The sequence below is a fragment of the Dromiciops gliroides genome, chromosome 1 (assembly GCF_019393635.1).
Source record: "Dromiciops gliroides isolate mDroGli1 chromosome 1, mDroGli1.pri, whole genome shotgun sequence".
NCBI classification, from domain to species: domain Eukaryota; kingdom Metazoa; phylum Chordata; class Mammalia; order Microbiotheria; family Microbiotheriidae; genus Dromiciops; species Dromiciops gliroides.
In genome coordinates this window covers 671,952,338-671,976,190 of record NC_057861.1, presented here as the reverse complement: position 1 = coordinate 671,976,190, position 23,853 = coordinate 671,952,338, and the positions used below count along the sequence as shown (strand labels likewise).

The 23,853-nt window shown below is 42.6% G+C and overlaps 1 protein-coding gene across 1 annotated transcript in view; it reads right to left on the bottom strand.

Annotated features, from left to right (window-relative positions):
• Nucleotides 1-23,853, bottom strand: part of CCDC13 (coiled-coil domain containing 13) — a 110,749-nt gene that overhangs the window by 52,109 nt on the left and 34,787 nt on the right. The window contains 4 exon segments of the mRNA XM_043978082.1: nucleotides 6,441-6,647; nucleotides 7,932-8,108; nucleotides 19,608-19,766; nucleotides 22,391-22,495. Of these exon segments, the coding sequence (XP_043834017.1) occupies nucleotides 6,441-6,647; nucleotides 7,932-8,108; nucleotides 19,608-19,766; nucleotides 22,391-22,495 (648 nt within the window).

Below are 23,853 nucleotides of genomic sequence, written 5' to 3'. Positions count from 1 at the left end.
TCTGAAAGAAGGCTCCTGTGATCCCTCTACAAAGATATAATTAAAAGGAGGAGGGGAAGAAAAGATCTTGTTCTACAAAAATGTTCATCTGTGGCTTTATTTGTAATGGCAAAAAAAGTAAATAAATAACCCTGTAAACAACCCATACATAAAACACTTGGAGAAGGGTGGCTGAATGAATTATATCATTTAGAGATGGAAAAGGTTTTAAAGATTATCTACTACAACCTCATTTTCCCCTCCTAGAGTAGGAAACTAAGGCTCTGAAAGTTTAAGTGGGCTTAGCCAAAGGTCATGCAGGCAATAGCACCAACTGACATGTCAGCTTTAAATCGAAAAGTTTTCCCACCCCCACCCCCAAAGTAATGGACCATTATTGCACCATAATGACAAATATGAAAAATACAAAGAAATATGGGATGACTTAAAACATACAAAGCAAAGAAATCAGAATGAACAATATGCACAGTGACTGCAGCTATGTGATTTATACTTATGCTAATAAGCTGACAAAAAAAAACAAAAAGAAAATGCATAGAAGAGCTCAGAAGGGGTCGTGGAAGCAAATAGGACATTTGTGTTATTATTTCGCTAAATTTAACATACACATCAAAAAAGTCATAAATAAATTAATAAGATTCCTTTCAGCAGGAGAGCAAAGTGAGTTTGGCTTCATGAAATGCCTCTTGCATAATAATGATATCTAATAATGCTTCCCTTCATGCCAGTAAATCAGATGGCATAACAGTGTTAGACACAGAAAACTCCCAAAACAGATGTGCAGTTTCTACTTTGAGACATTCACTTTAAATCCTTGGACCCTCAGAAAATTACCATATCGGACTGAGTCAGCTGGGGCTTATAAACTTGCAGGGCACTGTGCCTAGCGCTTTAGTTCAGCCTTTTACTGATCTGGAAATTATGATCCTTTTTAGAGAGGAGTGCTGTATATTGATTCCACGCTATGTCCCCTAGTCCTGGCCCTGTCCTTCCCCTCTCCTAAGCTTGAAAGGCAGAGGATGCGTCTGTTACAAATTAAATAAGTATGCTGATGTGCCCAAGTGGTCAGCCTTCCAGGACGGCACAGGAGAGGCCTCCACAGCAGGGAGCGGTGGCGGCAGCTTGGAGCCAGTCGGCCACAGTTGCCCAGCCCAACCTTCTCTAGAATCCTTCCTTTCTCCTCTTGATAGGGGGCCAAGAGAACTGAGGATGGGAAGACAAATGGTAAAGATCACAATAGACATTAATAAAAGAACAATGAAACTTGCTTGCACTGAATAGGTTGACACATGCCCTCAACCTTCCTTTTCCATGTTAAGATTATCTAATGTTCCTAACATAGTAGAAAGAACAGAGATAGTATGACTTAGTGGCTAGAGAGTTGGCTTCAGAATCAGTTAAAACTGGGTTCAAGTCCTCCTGCTTCTGACACATCCTGACTAAGTGACTGGGAAATTCACTGCACTTCTCACTGAAAGCCTTTCCAAGGCAGCAGCTGTGAATCTGCATTGCTGGAGGGCACTTTCTCATGGTTGGTTTTTTTTTTTTTGTCTATTTGTTTTCAGTTGTACAGGACTCTTTGTGACCTCATGTGGGGGTTTCTTGGCAAAGATACTGGAGTGGTTTGCCATTTCCTTCTCAGGCTCATTTTACAGATGAGGAAACTGAGGCAAATAGGATGAAGTGACATACCCAGAGTCACACAACTAATATGTGTCTGAGGCTGGATTTGAACTCAGGTCTTCCTGATTCCAGGCCTGGTGCTCCAACCATTGCATCATCTAGCTGCTCTCACTTCCTCATTAGGAGTTCCCTATGCCCCTGAAATCACAGGTCTGATTCAACAACAACGAAAAACAAAAAAATACAAAGAACACTGGATTTGGGAATTAGGTGACCTGGTTTAGAACCCTGGACTGACACTTGTTATATGGACTTGGGCAAGTGGTTTGATTTCCCAAGCCTCAGTTTCCGTGTCTTTAAAATTGGGGTGATAATACTTATGCTACCTATGATAGTGTGGTTACCAAAAAAATGCTTTGTAAATTGTACCTAGCCATCCACAAATATTTATTAAGTACCTACTATGTGCTAAGCACTGGGAATACCAAAAAAGGCAGAAGACAGCCCCTGTCCCCACCAAGCTTCCTGTATAATGTGAAAGACAACCTGTAGAAAGCCATGTATGCACAAGAGATAGGGTGGATGGAAGGCAATCTCAGGGGGAAAGACTGAGAGTTATGGGGGGCGGTGAGGTGAGATGAAATGAAATTGAGAATGTTTATTGCCATTCGGATGGAGATCCTAGAGAGCTGGCCCATTGGGCTATATATTTGCATAAGACAATACAGGTGGATGAGGAGTTGGGCCCAGAGATGAAAAGAAGGAAGGGTGCAGGCTGGATGGTCTTGGGGAAATTGCAAAACCCCTTTACTCATGCTCCCCATGAAAGCAGCTGCCTTGATGATAACATTCTTCTGGTGTTCCAACACAGCTGCAAAGCATAGAACACAAATGCCTCTGAAAAATTAAGATTGAATATCACGCAGAGGACAAGAAGTGTGTGGTAGATACAAGCATGTTCTACCATATAACCAATGAGGAACTCAGAAGAAGAACAGGAATAAATGACAGTATCAGACAGTACACAAGGAGAAGATGCAGAGACGAGGGTCAGTGCTGGGGGAGGACAATAGCCAGGAGGCTCCATGACACCCTAGAATTTCAGGAAATGGTGAGGATGGCCTTCAGCAGGTTGGATAGACTCTCCTATGGCGATCCAAGAATAGAGGCAGATAGATGGTCCACTGTGAATGAGCTAGAGTCTACATCATTGGAGAAAACTTCCAAACTCCCATGAACATCCATCTCTCCAGGTATGTCTACAAAACTCTGAAACTCACAAAGTGCTTCCCTTATAACAACTATGAACCAGATAGTGTAGGTATCATGGGGGAAACAAATACAAGACTAATCAACAATCCTTGTTTTCAAACAGCTTGCATTCTATTGGGAGATATAATGTATCAACAGAAAAGTAGATACTCTGAGGGGAGAGAGACAGAGACAGAGACACACAGAGAGAGAAAAAGACAGACAGAGAGGGAGAGAGAACACATACTGTTAACCAGCATGATTAGGAAGGGCTACCTATGGTGGTAGCACTTGAACCCAGCCTTGACTGGAGGTGAGGAGGGACATCCTCTGCAAAGATGATGGGAGATGAATGCCAAAGTATGGGAAGTGCAGGTGATCACATTTGGTTGGAATGTAGAATGCCTGAAGGGGAGTGGTGTGAAATTAGTTTGGAAAAGGAAGTTGGATCCAAATCGTTCATGGTTTTCAATGCCAAATTGAGGGGTTTGTACCTCAGCCTAGAGGCAAAAGGGAGGCACTGAATGAGACTTGTGCTTAAGCTTTCAGAAATGTTCCATGAGTGGAGAGAAGGGGACAGGCATGAAAGGATTGTGGAGACTGAAGCAGCAATACCTGTTAATTGATCATCTTTGGGAGAGGAGGGAGGGTCAAATATTGAACATGTCTCTGAGGCTGTATACCTGAGTTACCAGAAGACTGGTGGGACCCTTAACAGAAACAAGGAAGGCTGTGCAAGGGACAAGTTTGGAGGGGAGAGTATGAATTAATTCTGTTTTGGACATGGGTTTAAGAAGCCTATGGCATATTCAGGTGGAGATGCTCAGCAGGTAGTTGTGATGGAAGGTTAGGAATGAGGGTGTACCCACACTGATAAAATCCTAAATCTTTGAAAAAGATTTGTCTTATTTCCCCAATTATATACTTTTTAAAAAAATGTGTATTCCATGTGTAACCTACATATGATCGCTTACCACCTCAGGGAGGGGATAGGGGAGGGAGGGAAGGAGGGATAAAATTTGAAACTCAAAACTCTAAATAAAAATGTTTATAATTTTAAAAATGTGTACTCTAAGCAGAAATAAAACAAAATCCACAATACTACAACAATGTAAATGGAAAGAACACACCCAAAAAACAACAAAAATGAATATAACAAAAAGGACTCAAATGAAGAAAGAGAACACAACTCCAACCTGAGCCTTCATATATTTTCAGACTTTGTCAGTGTGTTGATCAAGTGTGCTGATTTTGTTTTCTTTTTCTTTTTTGTCTTAAAAAATGACATTTGTTGGGGGCAGCTAGGTGGCGCAGTGGATAAAGCACCGGCATTGGATTCAGGAGGACCTGAGTTCAAATTTGACCTTAGACACGTGACACTGTGTGACCCTGGGCAAGTCCCTTAACCTTCATTGCCCCGCAAAACCAACCAAACAAACAAAAAATGACATTTTTTTATATGGGATGACTTTCTGGGAGGGAGAAAGGGAAGGGGATGTGCTAGAGAAAACTCTGGTGAAGTAAAATACAGAATACTTCAACAAAGACTTATTTTTTAAAAGAACTGTATGCTCTTTGAAGGCAGAGACCTCGCCTTTCATTTCTATCTCCTATATTGCCTGGGCCAGTGACTACTGCATTATAGCTGTTCAGTCAATATTTTCAGTCAATATTTTTTTTTTTTTTTTTTTTTTTTTTAGGCAATGGGGGTTAAGTGACTTGCCCACGGTCACACAGCTAGTAAGTGTCAAGTGTCTGAGGCCAGATTTGAACTCAGGTACTCCTGAATCCAGGGCCGGTGCTTTAACCACTGCGCCATCTAGCTGCCCCCCAGTCAATATTTTAAAAATTAATTCCTTGTTGACTGGTGTGTGCCTGAGTCTCTTCTGCCATAGGTCGAGGAAGGGGAGAATGAGGAAGGAAGTTGAGTAGGAGCAAAGTAAAAACCTGAAAAACCACAGGCCACAGAACCCCAGGCTAGCTCTACCCACCCTCTTCTCTCACAACATCACCCCTAACAGTCCACTGTAGCATAGCCATGGGGGTCTGGCTTCCTGAACAGCCATATGGTATGGGAAATAATCCTTTTATGTAGGAGGACAGTCAGGATCACTCGCTCCTCATCTCACCCCTGTAGCAGGTATTTAGGGAGCATGCATTATTGGGGGGCATTTTTATCATTCAGTTCAACAGACCATGATTAAGCTTCCCTCTATGCCTATGATCTGATAAGCGGGGTTGGGACACACAAAAAAACGAAAGAGGATCACACAGAGCTTAGAATGAATCAACAAATGAAAGCACCCCCTACTGCAAAGCACTGTGCTAAGTGCTAGAAATACAAGTAGTATAAAAATAAAAATAATTTAACATGGCTACTGTAGCATGTTCACAAATTACTATGACACAACAACGTAACAAGGAAAAGGTGAAATTCCGACAAAGGAAGATTCAGGGGAGAAGAATCTAAAGCGCTCTGTAAGATTGTTGTCTGTCCTTCATTCTCAAAGAGGACCAATGACATCAGGAGGGTGATACCTTGACTTGCAAGTGAACCGGATTTAAGTGGGGCAGGGCTGTGCAAAGTCATCAAGCACACTCTCTCCTTCAGAGTCATTCAGAGTCCAGTGGCAAGACATGAGTCAGGACAACCAGTGATGGCTCTGGATTCAAGGAGAGATGTTGGCCTTTTTTAAGCTAAGGTCTTTCCCAGGTTTGTCTGAGGCAATACCCAAAGGCTAGGTAAGAATTGTGGCAAGAACGACGGCCTTGTTTGACTTCCCAAAAAAATCAATCTGGGAGGGCAAGACCCTCTCTAAGAAGGGCTCTCAGTGAAGACATCTCCAACTCATACTCAAGAGCGGGATGATGTCTTTATTAATAGGAATGAAGCCTCCGCCAGGAAGTCTCTAAGATGACCTTCTCTTTGTGGTTTGCCAAGAGATGCCAAGAGAGCACCACATCTGGGGTCAAGGGACCTGGGTTCAAAACCTGGCTTACTAATTCCCTGTGTGACCTTGGCCAAGACAGTCCACCTCCGTGGACCTCAGTGTTCTCATCTATAAAACAAGTTACACAAGGGGGCAACTAGGTGGAGTAGTGGATAAAGCACTGGCCTTGGATTCAGGAGGACCTGAGTTCAAATCCAGACTCAGACACTTACTAGCTGTGTGATCCTGGGCAAGTCACTTAACCCTCATTGCCCCACACCAAAAAAAAAAAAAAAAAAGATAAAAAATGACAAGTTACACTTGATGGCCTCCAATGCTTCTTTCTTAGAGTTCTTAACCAATTGTGTTCTGAAAAAAAATTGAGATGGAGGTTCCAGACAAAACAACCTATGGAAACTGTAAGGAAGCAGAATGTTGGAAAGGTGGTTTACCCCACAGAGTCACACGGATGACAAAGGTAGACCTAAAGCTCAAATCTCCCAGCTCCTAGTTCCATGCACTTGCACCATGTAGCTGCTATTACTGTCAGAAATAATAATAAACTACAAAAGTGAATTATCACACGCAAAAAGCTCCTCAGGATGTGGCCTGAGGAAGCTCACACTATGCTTTTACCTGAAGAGTGAGGTGACTGATTTCTTCTTCCAGCTCCTGGACCTTAGCCTCTCGTTCAGCCACCATCCTCCGGAGCTGGGCTATGATACAACTGTTTTTTTGAGCCTCCATGGTCATCTGTTGGCCCAAGTTCTGCTGAGCCTCCTTGGCCCTTTCATCCTGGTGGCTGAGTTTACTTAAGATGTCTTGCAGCTGCTTTAGCTGGCTCTGAGGAAATTGAAAAAAAAAGTCATCTGAGATCATGATTCTGAAGGCCCCAGAATTACAGACTCTCAGTAGGAAGAGGTCTTGAGACACATCTCAGCCAATGAGTACCTGAAGCAGGAATACATCCCTGATGAGGGGTCTTTTAACCTCTGCTTAGAGATTGGTAGGGGGAAGGAACACACAACCTTTCAAGGAAACCCATCCCACTTTTGGACAGTTCTCATCATTGGGAAATTTTTCCTTTTTCCTGAGCCAAATAGACTTTTCTGTATCTTCCCCATGTTGCTGCTAGTCCCATCCTCTGGAGCCAAACAAAATAAATCTAGATCCCTCCCCACATGCTAGCCTTGGAAATGCCAGAATAGAGCCACAAGCCCTCTAACCCCTAACCCCAAATCTCCTCTTTTCCAGGATTCCTTTTTAATTTTTTTTAATTTTAATTTTTTGGTTTTTTTAAAATTAAATTTCTGGATCAGAGAAGGGCATATCTAAAATAACAACAGTGAAGTTCCTTCATGACAATCCCTTTATTGACTTCTGCTAAGCTTCACTTCTCCCAGGGGTAAGGTAGAAGATTGTAGCTTCCTGAGGGTCCTTCAAGTAGTTTTTATTACTTTTCTTCTTCCTTCATATGATTCTTAGACATTCCCTGCTTCCTCTGTGCCTTTATTTAAGCTATTTCCCTTGCTTAGCATATCTTCCCCTCTCCCTTCTGCTTATTCAAACTCTATCCAGCTTCTCAGGTCAGTTCAAGGCCTATTCACTCCATGATGTGATTCTCAATCATTCTAGTCTTCACTCAGCTTTCTCTTCTCCAAGATATCTATTTCTTTTTTTTGGGGGGGGGGCGGGGTAATGGGAGTTAAGTGACTTGCCCAGGGTCACACAGCTAGTAAGTGTCGTGTCTGAGGTTAGATCTGAACTCAGGTCCTCCTGAATCCAGGGCTGGTGCTTTATCCACTGTGCCACCTGGCTGCCCCCAAGATATCTATTTCTTAAGAAACATGAAGATTCTGAGATCACAAATATTCCCCTACAACACTATATATCTTCAAAGCTCTGAACTAGAAGGGATCCAGAGGAGCATCTAATGCAACCCTGCCAGAAGTAGTAACCTCCCAGACAAAAACCCTTACAAGTTCTGCCTTAGGTCCCATGGCCACCTCTGGGTGAAGGGTAGCAGTAGGGAGGCCTCCCTCCCAGCATCTGGGCTCTTTTGCCCTTGGCACATTTTGGAAAGAGTGTGGGTCTGTAAGGCAGCCACGCAGCTGCCGAAGGTTGTACCATTAAAGCATCTATGAGCTCATCATCATGTTTGCCTTTCTCAAGCAGGGTCGCCATTTGGCTCTTAAGTGTTTTGATTTCATTGGATAACACTTTGTTCCGGGATTTTATGCCATCACATTTTCGTTTTAGTTCTTCGTGATCTTTTTGGAGAGTATCTCGCTCAGTCGTGAGTCTCTGGAATGAGATAAGACAAAATTACACAAAATAATCCAATCAGGAATTCAACAAACATTTATTAAGGCACTACTCAGCACCGGGAATGCAAAGGTAGTTATGACACAGCCCCAGTCCTCGAGGAGCTTAGAGCCATAGTATTTAGAGCCACAAAAGGACTTTTCAGACCACATGGTCCAAGCCCTTTCACTCTGCAGCTGAGAAAACTGAGCCCCAGAGGAGCACTGCCGCTCACCCGTCTCTTCCCACGTGTTATTTCAGTCCTCTCCATTATGAGGCCAAAGGAAACGCTAACCTTTCCATAGGACATTTAAGCAAATCACTTCAAATTCATTTGGCTTTCACTGGCCTTTTGCTATATGAAGAATGAAAGTATTGTGTGTATGTCTAAATTTAGAGTTGTTTAAGGATTAAAACTTGAAAAATATTAAAAGATGTTTTGATAAAATTAATTACAGAAATGCAAAGTAGCACAACATAAATTTATTACTTACTTCAGCAGCTCAAGGACATGTAATTTCATTGGTATGGGGGCTGTCTCTGCCAGTGCAGAACTCAGCCCCTCCTAGTCCTCAGTAAATGGTTCTTCATGAGTTGATGGGTCTAAAAAAATTCACTCCTTGGTGGCCCACCACATATCTGGTGACATGCTCCTCTGTACTCAGTAACAGACCATAAAAAGAGGGATGGACTTGGAACCATGAATTTGGAACAGGGAGACCAGTTAAAATTCTGCCACAGGGGCAGCTAGGTGGCGCAGTGGATAGAGCACCGGCCCTGGAGTCAGGAGTACCTGAGTTCAGATCTGGCCTCAGACACTTAACACTTACTAGCTATGTGACCCTGGGCAAGTCACTTAACCCCAATTGCCTCACTATAAAAAAAAAAAAAAAGAAACTCCTTTGGGGCAGCTAGGTGGCACAGTGGATAAAGCACCGGCCCTGGATTCAGGACTCCCTGAGTTCAAATCCAGCCTCAGACACTTGACATTTAACTAGCTGTGTGACCCTGGGCAAGTCACTTAACCCTCATTGCCCTGCAAAAAAAAAAAAAAATTCTGCCTCAGCCCACATGTGTAAAAACATTTATAGCTGCTCTTTTTGTGGTGGCAAAGAATTGGAAATTGAGGGGATGCCCATCAATTGGGGAATAGCTGAACAAGTGGTATATGAATGTAATGGAATACTGTTGTACTATAAGAAATTATGAGCAGGCAGATTTCAGAAAAAAACTTTAAAGACTTAAATAAATTGATGCAGAGTGAAGTGAGCAGAACCAGGAGAACATTGTACACAGTAACAGCAACATTGTATGATGATCAGCTGTGATGGACTTAGCCCTTCTCAGCAATACAATGATCCAAGAAAATGCCAAAAGTCTTACGGTAGAAAATGCTTTCCACATCCAGAAAAAAGACTATGGAGTCTAAATGCAGATTGAAGCATACTATTTTCACTTTCATTGTTGTTGATTCTTTTTTGTTTCTTCTTTCTTATTTTTTTTTTCCATTTGTTCTGGTTCTTCTCTTATGACTAATGCAGAAATATGTCTAACATGATTATAATGTATAACCTATATCAGATTGCTGGCTGGCTTTGGAAGAGGGGAGGGAAGGGAGGGAGAAAATTTTGGAACTCAAAATCTTACAAAAACGAATGTTGAAAACTACATGTAATTGGAAAAAAATAAAACAAAATATTCTTAAAAAATAAAATTCTTCCTCAGATACTAGCTCTGGTACTGCAGGTAAGAAATTTCCTTTCTCTCAGACTCAGTTTTCTCATTTATAAAATATGGATAATATTTGTACCAACTACCTCACAGACCTTTAGTGAAAAAAAGTGACTTTTAAACCTTAAAGCATTGGGGGGGGGGTATTCTCAGCTAGGCTATTCATTAGTTGGCCACATGGCAGCCTCACAGGCCAATGTTTGAAGCCTGAACACTCTCCAGGGCTTGAGTCAGAGGTGTTTTCAGCAATGCTGCTGATTGAAGGCAAGGCTTCAGGACAGAAAGGCAGATGTATGTGGTCAAGGACAGAATTTAGATTTCTGGATTGCAGTTTAAAATATAGGAATGACAGGCTCCTGGTTATGGATGGAAAGCGCTCAATGTGGACTGACAAAATGGACTTGTCTGAAGTCTGAACAAATCCAATCAAAACAGCTCTAAACTGATAGGCAAGGATGAAGAAGAAAACTTCTTCCCTATATCCACCAAACTAAAGATGATAAGGATTGGCTGCAGTGTAGGAAGAAGAATCATTTTAGAAATGCCCAGAAATTCACAGGAGAATATATCCAAGTCAGTCAGTCAACAAGCATGACTAAGCACTAACTACATACCGGAAAGAAAACAGAAAAAACAACCCACAGTCTCTGGTGTCTATTTACAAATTTACAACATATGGGTAACAAGGAAGGTGCCCCTCTTACTCGTAATTCGAGGGGAAAATTAAACTTGTAGGGTATCACTGTCTTGGTGGGATGAGACCCATGACTAGAATATGGCCCTAGAAGAATATATCTTATTCAAAAAGGAAAAAAGATCATTTAAAGGATGTTGGGGAATGTAACATCAGTTGGGGTGCACTGGAGCAAGATCTTACTGGCTCTTGAAAGCTAATTGTTAAAATTTCAGTGTGTATATTTATGCTTTGGAAATCAGGAAATGCTACAAATCAGGGCTTGATTTATTCTGTTGATTGTGTACTTAAGTGATGGGGAAAACGTCAATAATGCAGATTAAACTTAAAAATGTGACTTGCATATATTTTTCCTTTAGAGAGTCAATTTCTTGATTGCCTTAATGAAATTTATTATAATGATAATTTAATTTTATTATTCAAGACAGAGAAACAATTGAGAACTTCTGTTTTAGATATGATTTTCACCAGTCCAAGAATGAATTGGTACTGAAGGAAAAGTGAAGGGAAACTTAGGTGGAAGAAACCACTTCATCTTTGAGTTTGGAGTAAAGAAGAGGAAATGCAAGAATATTCTGATATAGGAAACATTTAGGGAAAGTGGTTTTCAAAGGAGTTCAGAGAAATGATGGGTAGGATTCAATAGATTCAAAAATTCTACTTGGGAAGGCAGCCCCAGAGAAGTGAAACTCTAAGAATGAAATTCTGAAGACTCAAAAAAACCCAGTTATGATGGGGAAGAAAAACAAGTGCTTTTCTAAAGATACCACCTATATATGTACACACACACATGGAACCAATCATCAACTTAGATTTTTTAAAGAGATGTACAGGTGGCAATATTCAGCAAGAAGCTAGCAATCCACAATTGGAGTTCATGAAAGATTTTGGGAGTCATCTCCATAGAGATAATAATTGAACATTTGGGATCATAGAGGAAGAATGTAGAGAGAACCAGAAGACACACTCTTGTAGGATGGAGAAGGAAAATTCAGGCTCAGTGAGAATGGTAGAATACTTGAAGTCCATAGAATCAGTTAGTCAATGAACAATTAAGTGCTTACTATATGCCAGGTACTATGATAAGCACCAGGGGTGTAAAGAAAAACAAAAACTATCCCTGTCCTCAAGTAGCTTACATTCTCGTGTCCTAATGAAGGTGTCAATATAAATAATCAATCCATATCTAAATTATATATGACTAGGGCGGCTAGTAGATAGAGCACTAGTCCTGGAGAATGGAAGACATTAGTTCAAATTTGACCTCAGATACTTACTAACAGGGCAAGTTACTTCACTGTTTGCCTCAGTTTCCTCATCTATCAAATGAGCTGAAGAAGAAAGCCACTCCAGTGGCTTTGTCAAGGAAACCTCAAATGAGGTCGCAAAGAGCTGGATACGATTGAAAAACAACTTAACAATAACAAATTACATAGAAGAGAGGAGATGGAAGGTAATTTCAGAGGGGAAGACACTAACATCTAAGGAGGGCTGGGAAAGGCCTTCTATAGAAGGTGGGATTTGAGCAGTCTTTTTTTTGTGGGGCAATGAGGGTTAAGTGACTTGTCCAGGGTCACACAGTTAGTAAGTGTCAAGTGTCTGAGGCTGGATTTGAACTCAGGTCCTCCTGAATCCAGGGGCTGGTGCTTTTATCCACTGCACCACCTAGCTGCGCCCTTAAGCTGAGTCTTAAAGGAAACCAGGGAGACTAAGAAGCAGAACCAAAAGGCAGGGCATTCCAGGCATAAGGTACTGTCCGTGCAAAGGCATAGAGATGGGAGATAAAGTACCATGTATCAAGAATAGTCAGCAGATCTGTTAGCTGGATTGTACAAGTGCATGGAAGGCAATAAAGTAGAAAAATGGGGAGTCGGGAAGGGGCCAAGACAGGAAAAACTCTTAGTGCCAGAGTACTTTATATTTGATCCTGAAAGTAACAGGGAGTGACATGGCCAGATCTATGCTTTAGAAAAACCACTGTGGGGGCAGCTAGGTGGCGCAGTGGATAGAGCACTGGCCCTGGAGTCAGGAGTACCTGAGTTCAAATCCGACCTCAGATACTTAACACTTATTAGCTGTGTGACCCTAGGCAAGTCACTTAACCCCAAATGCCTCACTAAAAAAAAAGAAAGAGAGAAAGAGAGAAAGAGAGAAAGAGAGAAAGAAAGAGAGAAAGAAAGAGAGAAAGAAAGAAAGAAAGAGAGAAAGAAAGAAAGAAAGAAAGAAAGAAAGAAAGAAAGAAAGAAAGAAAGAAAGAAAGAAAGAAAGAAAGAAAGAAAGAAAGAAAGAAAGAAAAACCACTGTGGTTGCTGAATGAAGTATGGTGGACTGGAGTACATAAAAGCTTGAGGCAGGGAAGACTAGTGAGTACATGTGAGAAGAGACAAGGGCCTGAAGTAAGGTGGTAGCTCTGAGTGCAGAGAAGGGGACACATCTGAGAAATATTGTAAAAGTAGAGGAGAAAGGGGGACAGCTAGGTGGTGCAGTGGATAGAGCACCAGCCCTAGATTCAGGAGGACCTGAGTTCAAATCTGGCCTCAGACACTTGACACTTACTAGCTGTGTGACCTTGGGCAAGTCACTTAACCCCAATTGCCTCACCAAAAAAAAAAAAAAAAAATTTTAAAAAAAAGTAGAGGAGAGATTTGGCCACAGGTTGGATAAATGGAGCGAGTGCGTGTGAGGTGTCAAGAATGACAATCATTTAGATTTGTTTGTAGAAAAAGAGAGGTTTATGATAGCAATCCAGGATCAGGTCACTGCCGCCAGAAATTACAGAAAGGTCATCCTTAAGGAACCCAAACCTTGATTGATGCAGAGCATACAATGGAATGGTGGAAACCATGCAACACATCACAGCAGGTGAGTTCCAGGTCATGTGACCAACAAGATGGCAGACTAGACATTTTCTCCAATCCTCCCAACCTCTCAAACATCTCCAAAATAGGAATTATGAACAACAGATATAAAAGCAGAATTTATCATACTCCATGGCCACCAAGAACTCTAATGAGGTAATAATTTGGTGAACTTAGAGCAGAGAAATTCCTAACACCTAACTCATTCACTCAGCACTCCCTTACCCACCAAGCACACTCTGTCAGGGCTATGCAAGCTGACTTTAAGACTTGTAGTTGAACTCCACTCTGCCCCATTCCTCCTCCCTGTGCCAAAGAGAACCAAAAGGCAGAGCTGTGTGATGCAACAGAGCTCAGCCAGAGAATCAAGGAACAGAAGGACCTGGAGCAAGATCCATGTTGTGTGGCTATGGCATTCCCCTAATACTGAGAGAAAGAACCCAGCATCCAACTGGGGGCCAGTTCTGTCTCCCATGACATCATTTGAAGCAGAAACTGAGAGTGCTAAAACACGAATTATGCATCATGGGGAAAGCCTAAGACACCTTTGAGATGCATCACCAAACATAAGGAAAGAGTCAGAAAGTGGGCAATAGGGAAATATAAGAAGAAGGAAAAAAAGACTTAAAATTACCAAAGATCTCAAGAAGAAGAAAACTCAAAGACCTGGAGCATAAGTAGATAAACTAACAGGGAATATATTAATAACAAAAGGGGATATGACCTCCAAATCGACTAAATGACTCCAGACATACAAATAAATATTGTAAAACAAAAGAAAATCAAACAACACTTGATGAAACAGAGGTCTCTGTGTGTTCTCAAGAAAGCATGGAAACACAGCAGGATGCTTCTGAATGATTTAAGAGAGAAATTAATAATTGTTAATACAGAATTTATGAACTACACAGCAGAAATAATTGGCAGAGTAGAAAAACTTTATTTCACAGTGGCAGGTCTCATCATAGAAATGGAAGAGAGAATAACCGATTGGGAATGTAAATATACAGGAGTGAAGGACAATCTTGACAAAGAGAAACAATTCACAGCAGGCTACAAAAATATGGAATCTACCAGATGCCTAGAAGAATATAGCTAGAACTATATACACCAGGAGGCCATTATTTTTTTTTACAAACTAACAGATTATAAATTCATATATTATAAATGCAGACCTCAAAATATTCTTGAGAATTCCACAAATAAACAGTACTGGAATTGGAATATTATCATAGACTGAATTGTTAACCACAATTACTTGGACAGAACATTGATCAATTTTTTAAAATTCAAGAAAAATGTGGTTTTGTGACCCCATTTGGTGTTTTTGTGGCAAAGCTATTGGAGTGGTTTGCCATTTCTTTCTCCAGTTCATTTTACAGATGAGGAAACTGAGGTAAACAGGAGTAAGTGAGTTACCCAAGGTCACACAGCTAATTAAGTATCTGAGGCCACATTAGAACTCAGGTCTTCCTGACTCCAGGGTTGGTGCTCTATTCACCTACTGCACCAGGTAGCTGCCCCACTGGGGCAGCAAACATTATCCTGAGGGTGCTCCTCATAGCAAGAGAGCATGACTATCAATTTGTAACTGGAACCTAGAAGGGAGTTGGTGTCTCATCTAGGTTTGTCACAGCCTCATTTAGCCACTGCTCTCTCTTTATCTTCATCTCCTTCTAGTTGACCACTTCTAGAGACAGAACTTTTCACAACATTATTGACCCTGTCGATTCCTGGGACGCTTTGATAATCTTTCAGTAACATGAAGTCATCCATCTGGTCAAATTATGTTGCTTTCTCATCTGCATATGCTTAGATAGCTTGCTTGGAGGAAGCCATCCTCCAGCATATAGGCAGGCCACTGCTTGAGCTCAGCTGTATCATGGCCACCTAGCCCCTTACTCTGCTCACCCAAAGCCAGGTGAGCCATGAGATATCCATTAAAAACACCTGCGCTAAGATGGCTTCTGGGAGGACTGACCAAGAGGTTCACATGGATACAGCCATCTTAGCCCAGGTGCCAGAATGATGTTCTTTTTTTTTTTTTTTTAGCGAGGCAATTGGGGTTAAGTGACTTGCCCAGGGTCACACAACTGGTAAGTGTCTGAGGCCGGATTTGAACTCAGGTCCTCCTGACTCCAGGGCTGGTGCTCTATCCACTGCGCCACCGAGCTGCCCCCAAAATGATGTTCTTAATAGACATTGTCGTACTGAAACTTGTAATCTTTCAAGCACATAGGATACAAAATGTTCAAAGCATGGGGACCTGGAGGAAGAAAGGTCTTTGATGCAGGTAGTATGGTATGGGGGAAAGAAGGCTGACACTCAAGTCGGACCTAGGTTCACATTCCCCTCTAACGAGGACTGACTGTGTGACCTTGGGCAAACCTCTTCATCTCTCAGGTTCCTCATCTATAAAACAAAGGGTTAGATTAGATGGTCTCTGAGAACCTGTCCAGCTTAGAGCTCTCTAATTCTATGATCCTATGCTAAATTAAAACCATGATCATAGCAGGATGACATACACAGTATCCCTGGGATTGGGAGTTCTACTCCAGTTCTCCCACCCAGGCTTTCAATGAGCCTACAGAAGATTAGCTCACATCCCCAAACTGTAAAATTCAATTAGAAAAAGTAGTCATTTCTTTCCATCTGTACAACAATGAGCAAGACCTTTAACCATAAAAGAATAATAGCAGGAGAGCAACTTGTCCCAGGACTGCTCCTATGTGAACCTTATTCAATTAAGATGAGATGAGATATTACTGCCACTGCTATTAATAATGACATTCCTAATGATCAGAACTGTCCACAGGTGAAAGAGGCTGGCTCAGAGTGAGCCAGAGGGCCTCTGAGATCCCCCTCCCAGCTCTTAGGCTCTGTGACTCTTTGAGTTACTATTCGATCTTATTGTATTTGGGAAAATGTTAGAAGACCCTGAGGAGATAGCATTGCAGAGTTTGGACAGGCTAGGGGCTTCCGGTCATGGAACACAGTTGCCCTCCTTACACAAAGTAGGTACTTAATGTTTGTTGAATTGTCTGTCCCATCTGCTCCTTCTTCTCCATTCCCAAAGTTATCATACAAGGTCAGCCTCCCCAACTACACCTCCATCCCAACCTCTTGTTTGGACTTCAATAGCTTTTTAAATTCTCTCTCCACTCAATCAGTTCCTGTACAAGGAATTAGGAAGCCAGCTTTCCTAAAACATTAATTTTATGATGGGCCATGACTCAAAAATATCTAAAGGCCTCCTCCCTCTTTCCCCACTGCCTACATAATTCAGAGTCTGGCACAGGACACAGGCTTTAGAGTTGGAAGGAAATCTAATTCCACCCCCTTGTTATTGTTGTTCAGTTGTTTTTCAGGGCTGTCCAACTCTTTGCAACTCCATTTAGCATTTTCTTGACAAAGATTCTAGAGTGGTTTGCCATTTCCTTCTCTAGCTCATTTGACAGATGAGTAAACTGAGGCAAATAGGGTTACATGGCTTGCCCAGGGTCACACAGCTAGGAAGTGTCTGAGGCCAAATTTGAACTCAAGAAGATGAGTCTTCCTGACTTCAGACTCGGCATTCCATCCACTTTCCCACCCAGCTGCACGATTCAATTCCCTTATTTTATAGGTTATAAGGGTTTGAGGACTGACTGGCATTTAGAGATATATGGACTATAGAAATTTATGATCCAGAAGGTGGCTTGAAATCACACCTGAGAGTTTTTGAAAGAAACACACAACCTGTGAGACATCAGACTAAGAGGAAGGAACTGGCTTTATACAAACACCGCAGCATCAGTGAGATAGCATCTCTACTCAGGACTTATAAGTCAAACTGAAAAAAAAAAAATTAGTGGCACAAGACTGGTGGGAGAGAGGGGGTAAGTAAATTTTAAATTAGAGCAGAGAAACAAACCTTTGTCCAAATTTTAGGAATTTTCCTAACTTGGGAGGAGTGGGTGTCTAAGCCATAGTAATTGTTGTAATAACTTTTTGTCCCATACAAACAATAAGATAGCTGAGAAAGGGACCAGGTAGATCTGAAGGCCATTACACTGCCCCCAGGATAAAATCACGATAATGATTGAAATAGGGTGAGGCTGATTGAATTTCTGGAACAGACTGAGGTGAGGAGGAGAAGGTGGTGACTGAAGAAAAGATCACATCCTCACCCACCCCCAAGGGGAAAACAGGTGAGGCCTGAGAAGGAAGAGCTCAGCTTCTCCCCTTGGAGAAGGAAGGAGGAAGCAGAAAGGGTCCAGAGCCTTCCACGGTGCCACCCACTGGTGCTACATGAAGGAATTGAAACCCACGTAATTCAGGCTGGCTTTCCAAAGTCAGCATCACTTGTTCCAAATCCAAGGAGGGCTCTTTCTAGCACAGCCATCATAGACTTAGAGCCTCGCATCCTGGGCCTTCTCTAATCAAACTTATCCTACTGCTGCCTCAAGCGTCCTGACCCCTTTGCCCTGTTTTCTGTAGCGCTCCTGAACACACCATTATGAGTCTCCACTCTAAGATTTCCTGATAGCTTAAAAAAACCCTTTCTCCCTCTCCCTCCCTTAAGCCAGATTCTCCCCATACTTCTGAGGTCCAGCCCAAGTGTTTCCAGCTTCACGAGGCCTATTGGCCACTCCATTTTGACAAGATCTCTTCTCTCAAGTCTCAACTGGAGTCCTATGTACCACGTTGGGTTGTTTCCTGTGCCAATTTCTACCTCACTGATAAAGCCCAATTTGAAGGCAACCATCTTCAGGAAGACTTGCAAATTCCCTGGCCCCACCCCAGCGGGGGTGCTCTGTGTTTATGTGTGGGCATAAGCCTTCTTGCTTATCTTATCCCCCAAATGGATATGAGTTCATGTGGGCAGGGACTAGGTGTTATCTAAATTTTGTAACTTCTCCAGTCCCTAGCACGATACTCAGAAGCCAACACCAGATACCTAAGCGTTTGTCAAATGAATTTCTATAGCAAATAAGACATGACTACTTGGCACACCAGTCAGGTATCAGAACCCAATCTGGATACTAAAAACTAAAAAAACAAAATGCTTTTTCTCCTTGGGGGGATGTGACCAATACCTTGTCTTGGGCTAATGATCTCTTCAGATAAACCTCAGCTAAATCACCATGTACACCTCATGTGGGGAAGATTGGCAGAGACCTTCTCTGGACTGATGATTTCAAGGAGATGTCTGTATGGCCCTAGGATGCAGCCACAGAAAACATACTTTCTGACCACCGAACAGCACTTGGGCAAAGTATTGAGTCTAGCCATGTGAGTCTGGCAAATAGCTGCTGGTCAAGTGTAGGAAGTGAGAACCTGCTTCAGCAAGAAGAGAACAGGTTCATGATGAGGCTTGGATTGGACTTTGGGTCTGGATACCAGCGCAGTCTTCTGTGTGACCTAATATAAGTAAGTACCTTCCCCACTCTGGACCTCAGTTTCTTCCTCTCTAAAATGAAGGGTTCAACTAAATAATCTCTAAGGGCCTTTTCAAATGCCCCCTACCAAATAATCTGATTTATGCATAGTATAGAGTCACTTTGTTGTTATTGTTCAGTTGTGTCATACTCTTCGTGACCCCATTTGGGATTTTCTTGGCAAAGATACTGGAGTGGTTTGTCATTTCCTTCTCCAGCACATTTGTTTTTGTTTTTGTTTTTTTCGGAGCAATGGGGGTTAAGTGACTTGCCCAGGGTCACACAGCTAGTAAGTGTTAAGTGTCTGAGGCCGGATTTGAACTCAGGTCCTCCTGAGTTCAGGGCTGGTGCTTTATCCACTGTGCCACCTAGCTTTATAGATGAGGAAACTGAGGCAAACAGGGTTAAGTGACTTGCCCAGGGTCACACAGCTAGGAAGTGTCTGAGGCTAGATTTGAATTCATGAAGATGAGTCTTCCTGATTTCAAGTCTGGCACTCTATCTACCGCACCTTCTAGCTGCCCTATTGTGTATTATAGTTATCTGTATTTGTAGTCTATGACTAAATGAGACTATTAGCTCCATGAGGGCAAGAACCATGTTTAATCTAAGATTTATGTTTCCCACAATGCCCAGCACAATGTTTTGTACATAAGTAGGTGTTTAATAAATGTTTAATTGCTATTATTATATTATAAAACCTGGACTTTCTTGAGCATCCTACATGCCAGCCCAATGTCTCTGGAAGTATCTCGCTTAAACCCTTGGAACCCCAGCCATAGAAACTCTTCTTTACCTCTAATGCATCCTTTTTTTCTTTCTCCAAGATACGGATCTTTAATAGGTTTTTCTCTTGGGCTGAAAATTTCTTTGTTTCTGAGTGGTTTGGCATCTCCTCCTCATTATTAATGGAACGGTTCCGGAGTGAGCCTAATTGATTCTCAAGCTCTCGAATCTGTGGAAGAATATAAAAATGAAGTTCCCCAGGTCCAGGTCTGAGCTGAAAGGCCCTACCACTGAGCAGGTCAACTTGACCCGGTAAAAGAGAAATAGCATGTTCCACCAGGGTGCCTATCAAATGTGCAGAATAAACAAGCCTGACCAAGGAAGGCAGGAATCGGAATTCTCCAGCATCACTGACAAAGGGCAGTAGTAAATCCCATCCCCACCTCCTGATTTTTGATATTTGATCAGGGAGAGTTTTTCTTTGTTACTCTGGTTATAGCCACCTCATATGTCTCTATAATATCATTTTAAATCTTTCAAAGGCACATTAGTAGTTTGAATCACAATGTCGATATAATTCAAAGGCCCAAGGAGAAGCTCTAAGGAGCTGTGTATGGCCAGGCCACCCCAAGGACAGAGAGGTCTGTCCTGGAACCTAAATTGAGATGTGTGTAACTACTCACAAAAGAGAAGGGGATGGGCAGCTAGGTGGTGCAGTGGATAGAGCACTGGCCCTGGAGTCAGGAGGACCTGAGTTCAAATCTGAACTCAGACACTTAACACTTACTAGCTGTGTGACCCTGGGCAAGTCACTTAACCCCAATTGCCTCACCAAAAAAAAAAAAAAGAGCCCCCAGGACCTGGGGGCTAATCCAATCCCTCCGTAACACACTCACTGTGTGAACTTAGAAAAGCAGGTCCTCTCTCTGCAGATTGAGTTTCCTTATCTGTAATGTGGGACGGATGAGCTAGAAGATTTCTGGCTCCCTCCTGGCTAAGACATTAGATGATCTATGTTCTAAGGTCCCTTCCAAGTTCTGACATTCTGTGTTGTAAGGTCTCCCCCAGCTCAGACATTCTATGTTCTAAGATCTCTTCTAGCTCTGACAGTCTATGATCTATGTTGTGAGCTCCCTTCCAGGTCTAACATTCTATGTTCTAAGTTCCTGTCCAGCTCAGACATTGTACAGCCTACAGCCCTTACAGGTCTATTCTCAAGAGGAATTCAGAGTGACAAAGAAAAACAAGTTGTGCCCTAAGATTAAAAAAAAAAATTGAGTTTGTTGTTTTGGGCAATTGAAACCAACCAACAGGAAATCTGGGCAAATTATTTAGGAAGACCCGCTATAGTGTAAGTCTTTGAGCCCCTGTAGACATCCTGAGATAGAGAATTTGGCCTGAAGCTGTTAGCTGCAGCCACCTCTTCAAAGATTGAGGGAAACTAGCTCAGGCACAGAGACCTGAGATCCCAGGATTGACACTAGAGCAAGTTTTAAAGGAGAGCTGACCTAAGCCCTCTGCAGCTGGACTGGCCCCAGGACTGCACCAACCCCTGCCCACATCTCCTAACATCTCCCCTGCCACATTGTACCTCCGGCCCCCACTTTCTACCTTGTCCACAAGAGACTGAGGATCAAATTAGCTTTTGCTCCTGTGGACACTGTGAGGACATACTCTATGTGGGGGGACCTCAGGGCTCCCCTCAGAAAGCCTGGGATGCTGGGTTGGAGGCTGCCCAAGCCAGGGTGCCCGTTGCCGATCACACTCCCAGGTCCCTTGTACTCAACCATGTCAACCTCATCCCTCTGATATTCCCCACCCTTCAATTTCGCCCTGTGAAATCCCTGGTCTATGGCTGAAAAGCTGCCTTTCAGCTTTTGCCCTTTTCACGTAACTTTTCCCACATCTTGTATTAGCTCACTTTGTACATGTTTACCCCTGATAGCATGAAAGTCTCTGCTTCGTTTGTCTCTGTGTCCCCACGGCCAGTGGGTACATAGAAGACACTCAGAAACACTTATTGACTTAAGTTGAGTCGTATTTAGAGCTGGCGAGAACCTTAGAAACCATCTAGTCCCACCTTCCCATTTTACAGATAAGGAAATGGCAGCTCAGAGAGAAGTGACTTGTCTGAGGGCCTGCCTGGAAAAGCCAGGATTTGAACCCAGGTTATTAGAGTTCAATTTCAGCATTTTCTCCACTGTATAATGAAGCCTCTTTGGAAAGAAATGTTTCACTGTAAAAACAAATCGAGGGGCAGCTAGGTGGCACAGTGGATAGAACACCAGTCCTGGAGTCAGGATGACCTGAGTTCAAATCCAACCTCAGACACTTGACACTTACTAGCTGTGTGACCCTGGGCAAGTCACTTAACCCCAGTTGCCTCACAAAAAAACCCAAAAAACAACAAAAAAATTGGGATAACTAATCCTTACTAAAATTTACTTATGAATATCATGCATAGCACTATTCGTGGGGCTTCCGATGTTCACTGCCTGGGGCCGGGTGCTGCTGTGAGGAGTCAGTTGGCCAAGATTTTAGCTCCAGCTCTGTAGCTGGGTGACTATGCCTCATCTGCAAAGTAGTTCTACTAGCCACCTCCTGGGGCCATTGTAGAAGAGGAGTTCAAAGTGCTTTGGACTTGGAAGAAGGCAACATGGCTGCCTGCTCCCCAGGGCTGTGTAAGGACTGCAGTGCTTTGTGAGGTACAACCCTGTGGATGTGGGGATTATGCTACTTTTAACGTTCTGGTTGGGACAATCAACTTGCTGGGAAGATTCCAGGAATGCTCTAATAATCTTTGTAAAAATTATCTACAAGTTAGGAACAAAGGGACACAGAGCCATGACTCACCTTGCTCTGCAAAACGAGAATCTGCTGGGCCCGACCGCGCCAAGTCCCAGGGGAGGTTAACAGTTGCTGAATGTTGATGTCCTCCCCAACTTCACTTGCTAAAACCTACAAATCAGGGGCCAGTGGGATTAGTGTCCATTGCCGCATGCGAACCCCGGCTGACCCCCTTCCCTGACACTGCTCCACAGGGTTCAAGGACAGGACTCACAGAGGCTGAGGGTAGAGGAGATGGCCACCCACCTGATAGTTACCCAGAAGGCCTAGGCATTCCCATTCGCCCCCACCCCCCCAACCACCGGGGCTCAGAATGCTCTCTTTCCAACTCCAACTCATTTTCTCCCAATACATGACAGATGAAACATAAACTTGGCCATGGAAAACCCTTGTGTTTCTTTCAACCTGTTTCCCATTTTGCCTCAACCTTGGCTAATTCTGGATAATCACAGGAAGTACATTCCACATGGTGTATTTGTAAAGCTTTGGCCCCACATCCCCTGTGTCACAGAGTTTAGAATCAGGCAGAGACAAATGGATGGCCATCTCAAAGCAGCGGCAAATGAAAAGGGAACAGAACATGTCAATCTGGTATACTGGGGTGAAATTGTTGGGGGCTTTTGAGGGGAATGACACGGTGCCATCAATGAAGACCTATCTATGCCCAGAGCTGACTTGAGATTTCAAATCTACAAGAGTATGCTTCAGTTTATAAACTTGGCCTCTTTAATGCCTGTCAACTGAAACTGAGCCATGTGTACAAAGCTTTTTCAGCTTGTTTCCACAATAGAAGACTGTTTCAGAAATCTTGGCTAATATAAAAGGCTCCAGCAGAGAGGAAAGACTCTAAAGAATTCTAGCCACAATCACTATTTAAATGAAAATAAATAACAAACCAATTGGGACCTAATTCCAACTCTGCACACTCTCTTCAGAAAGGAACCTTTTAGTGTAATGGAAAATGCCATCAGAACATCCACTTTGCCACTTACTTGCCCTGTGACCTCAGGCAAATCTGCCCTTCTCTGCACCTCAGTTTCTCCCTTTTGTAAAACTGAGATAAAAATATTAGCTCTCAGGGTTGTTGTGAAGAAAGTACTTTGTAAACTGTGAAGCACTGAATGCGACTTTTATCATTATTACTGTTGTAGTCATTGTTATTAAGTAAAAAATACCAAAAGGTCAACAAAATAAATCAAATAGATCCAGTGACATATCCAAATGTCACATTTCTGGGTGTGATTTACCAAGCCAAAGATGGTTTACTATAACAAATTCAGACATTTATTTGACAATAATTGGTACAATGGAAGTATCAGAGACAATGGAACTTGGGGTAGGGGCGCAGAGGATGAATGTGGGTTCAGTGCCTAAGAGACCATGAAGGTGTGGACTGGGGAGAGACACTCGATACCTCAGGCACCAAACTAAATGAGTCAATAGAGATTGTGGAAAATAGGTCAGTGCAT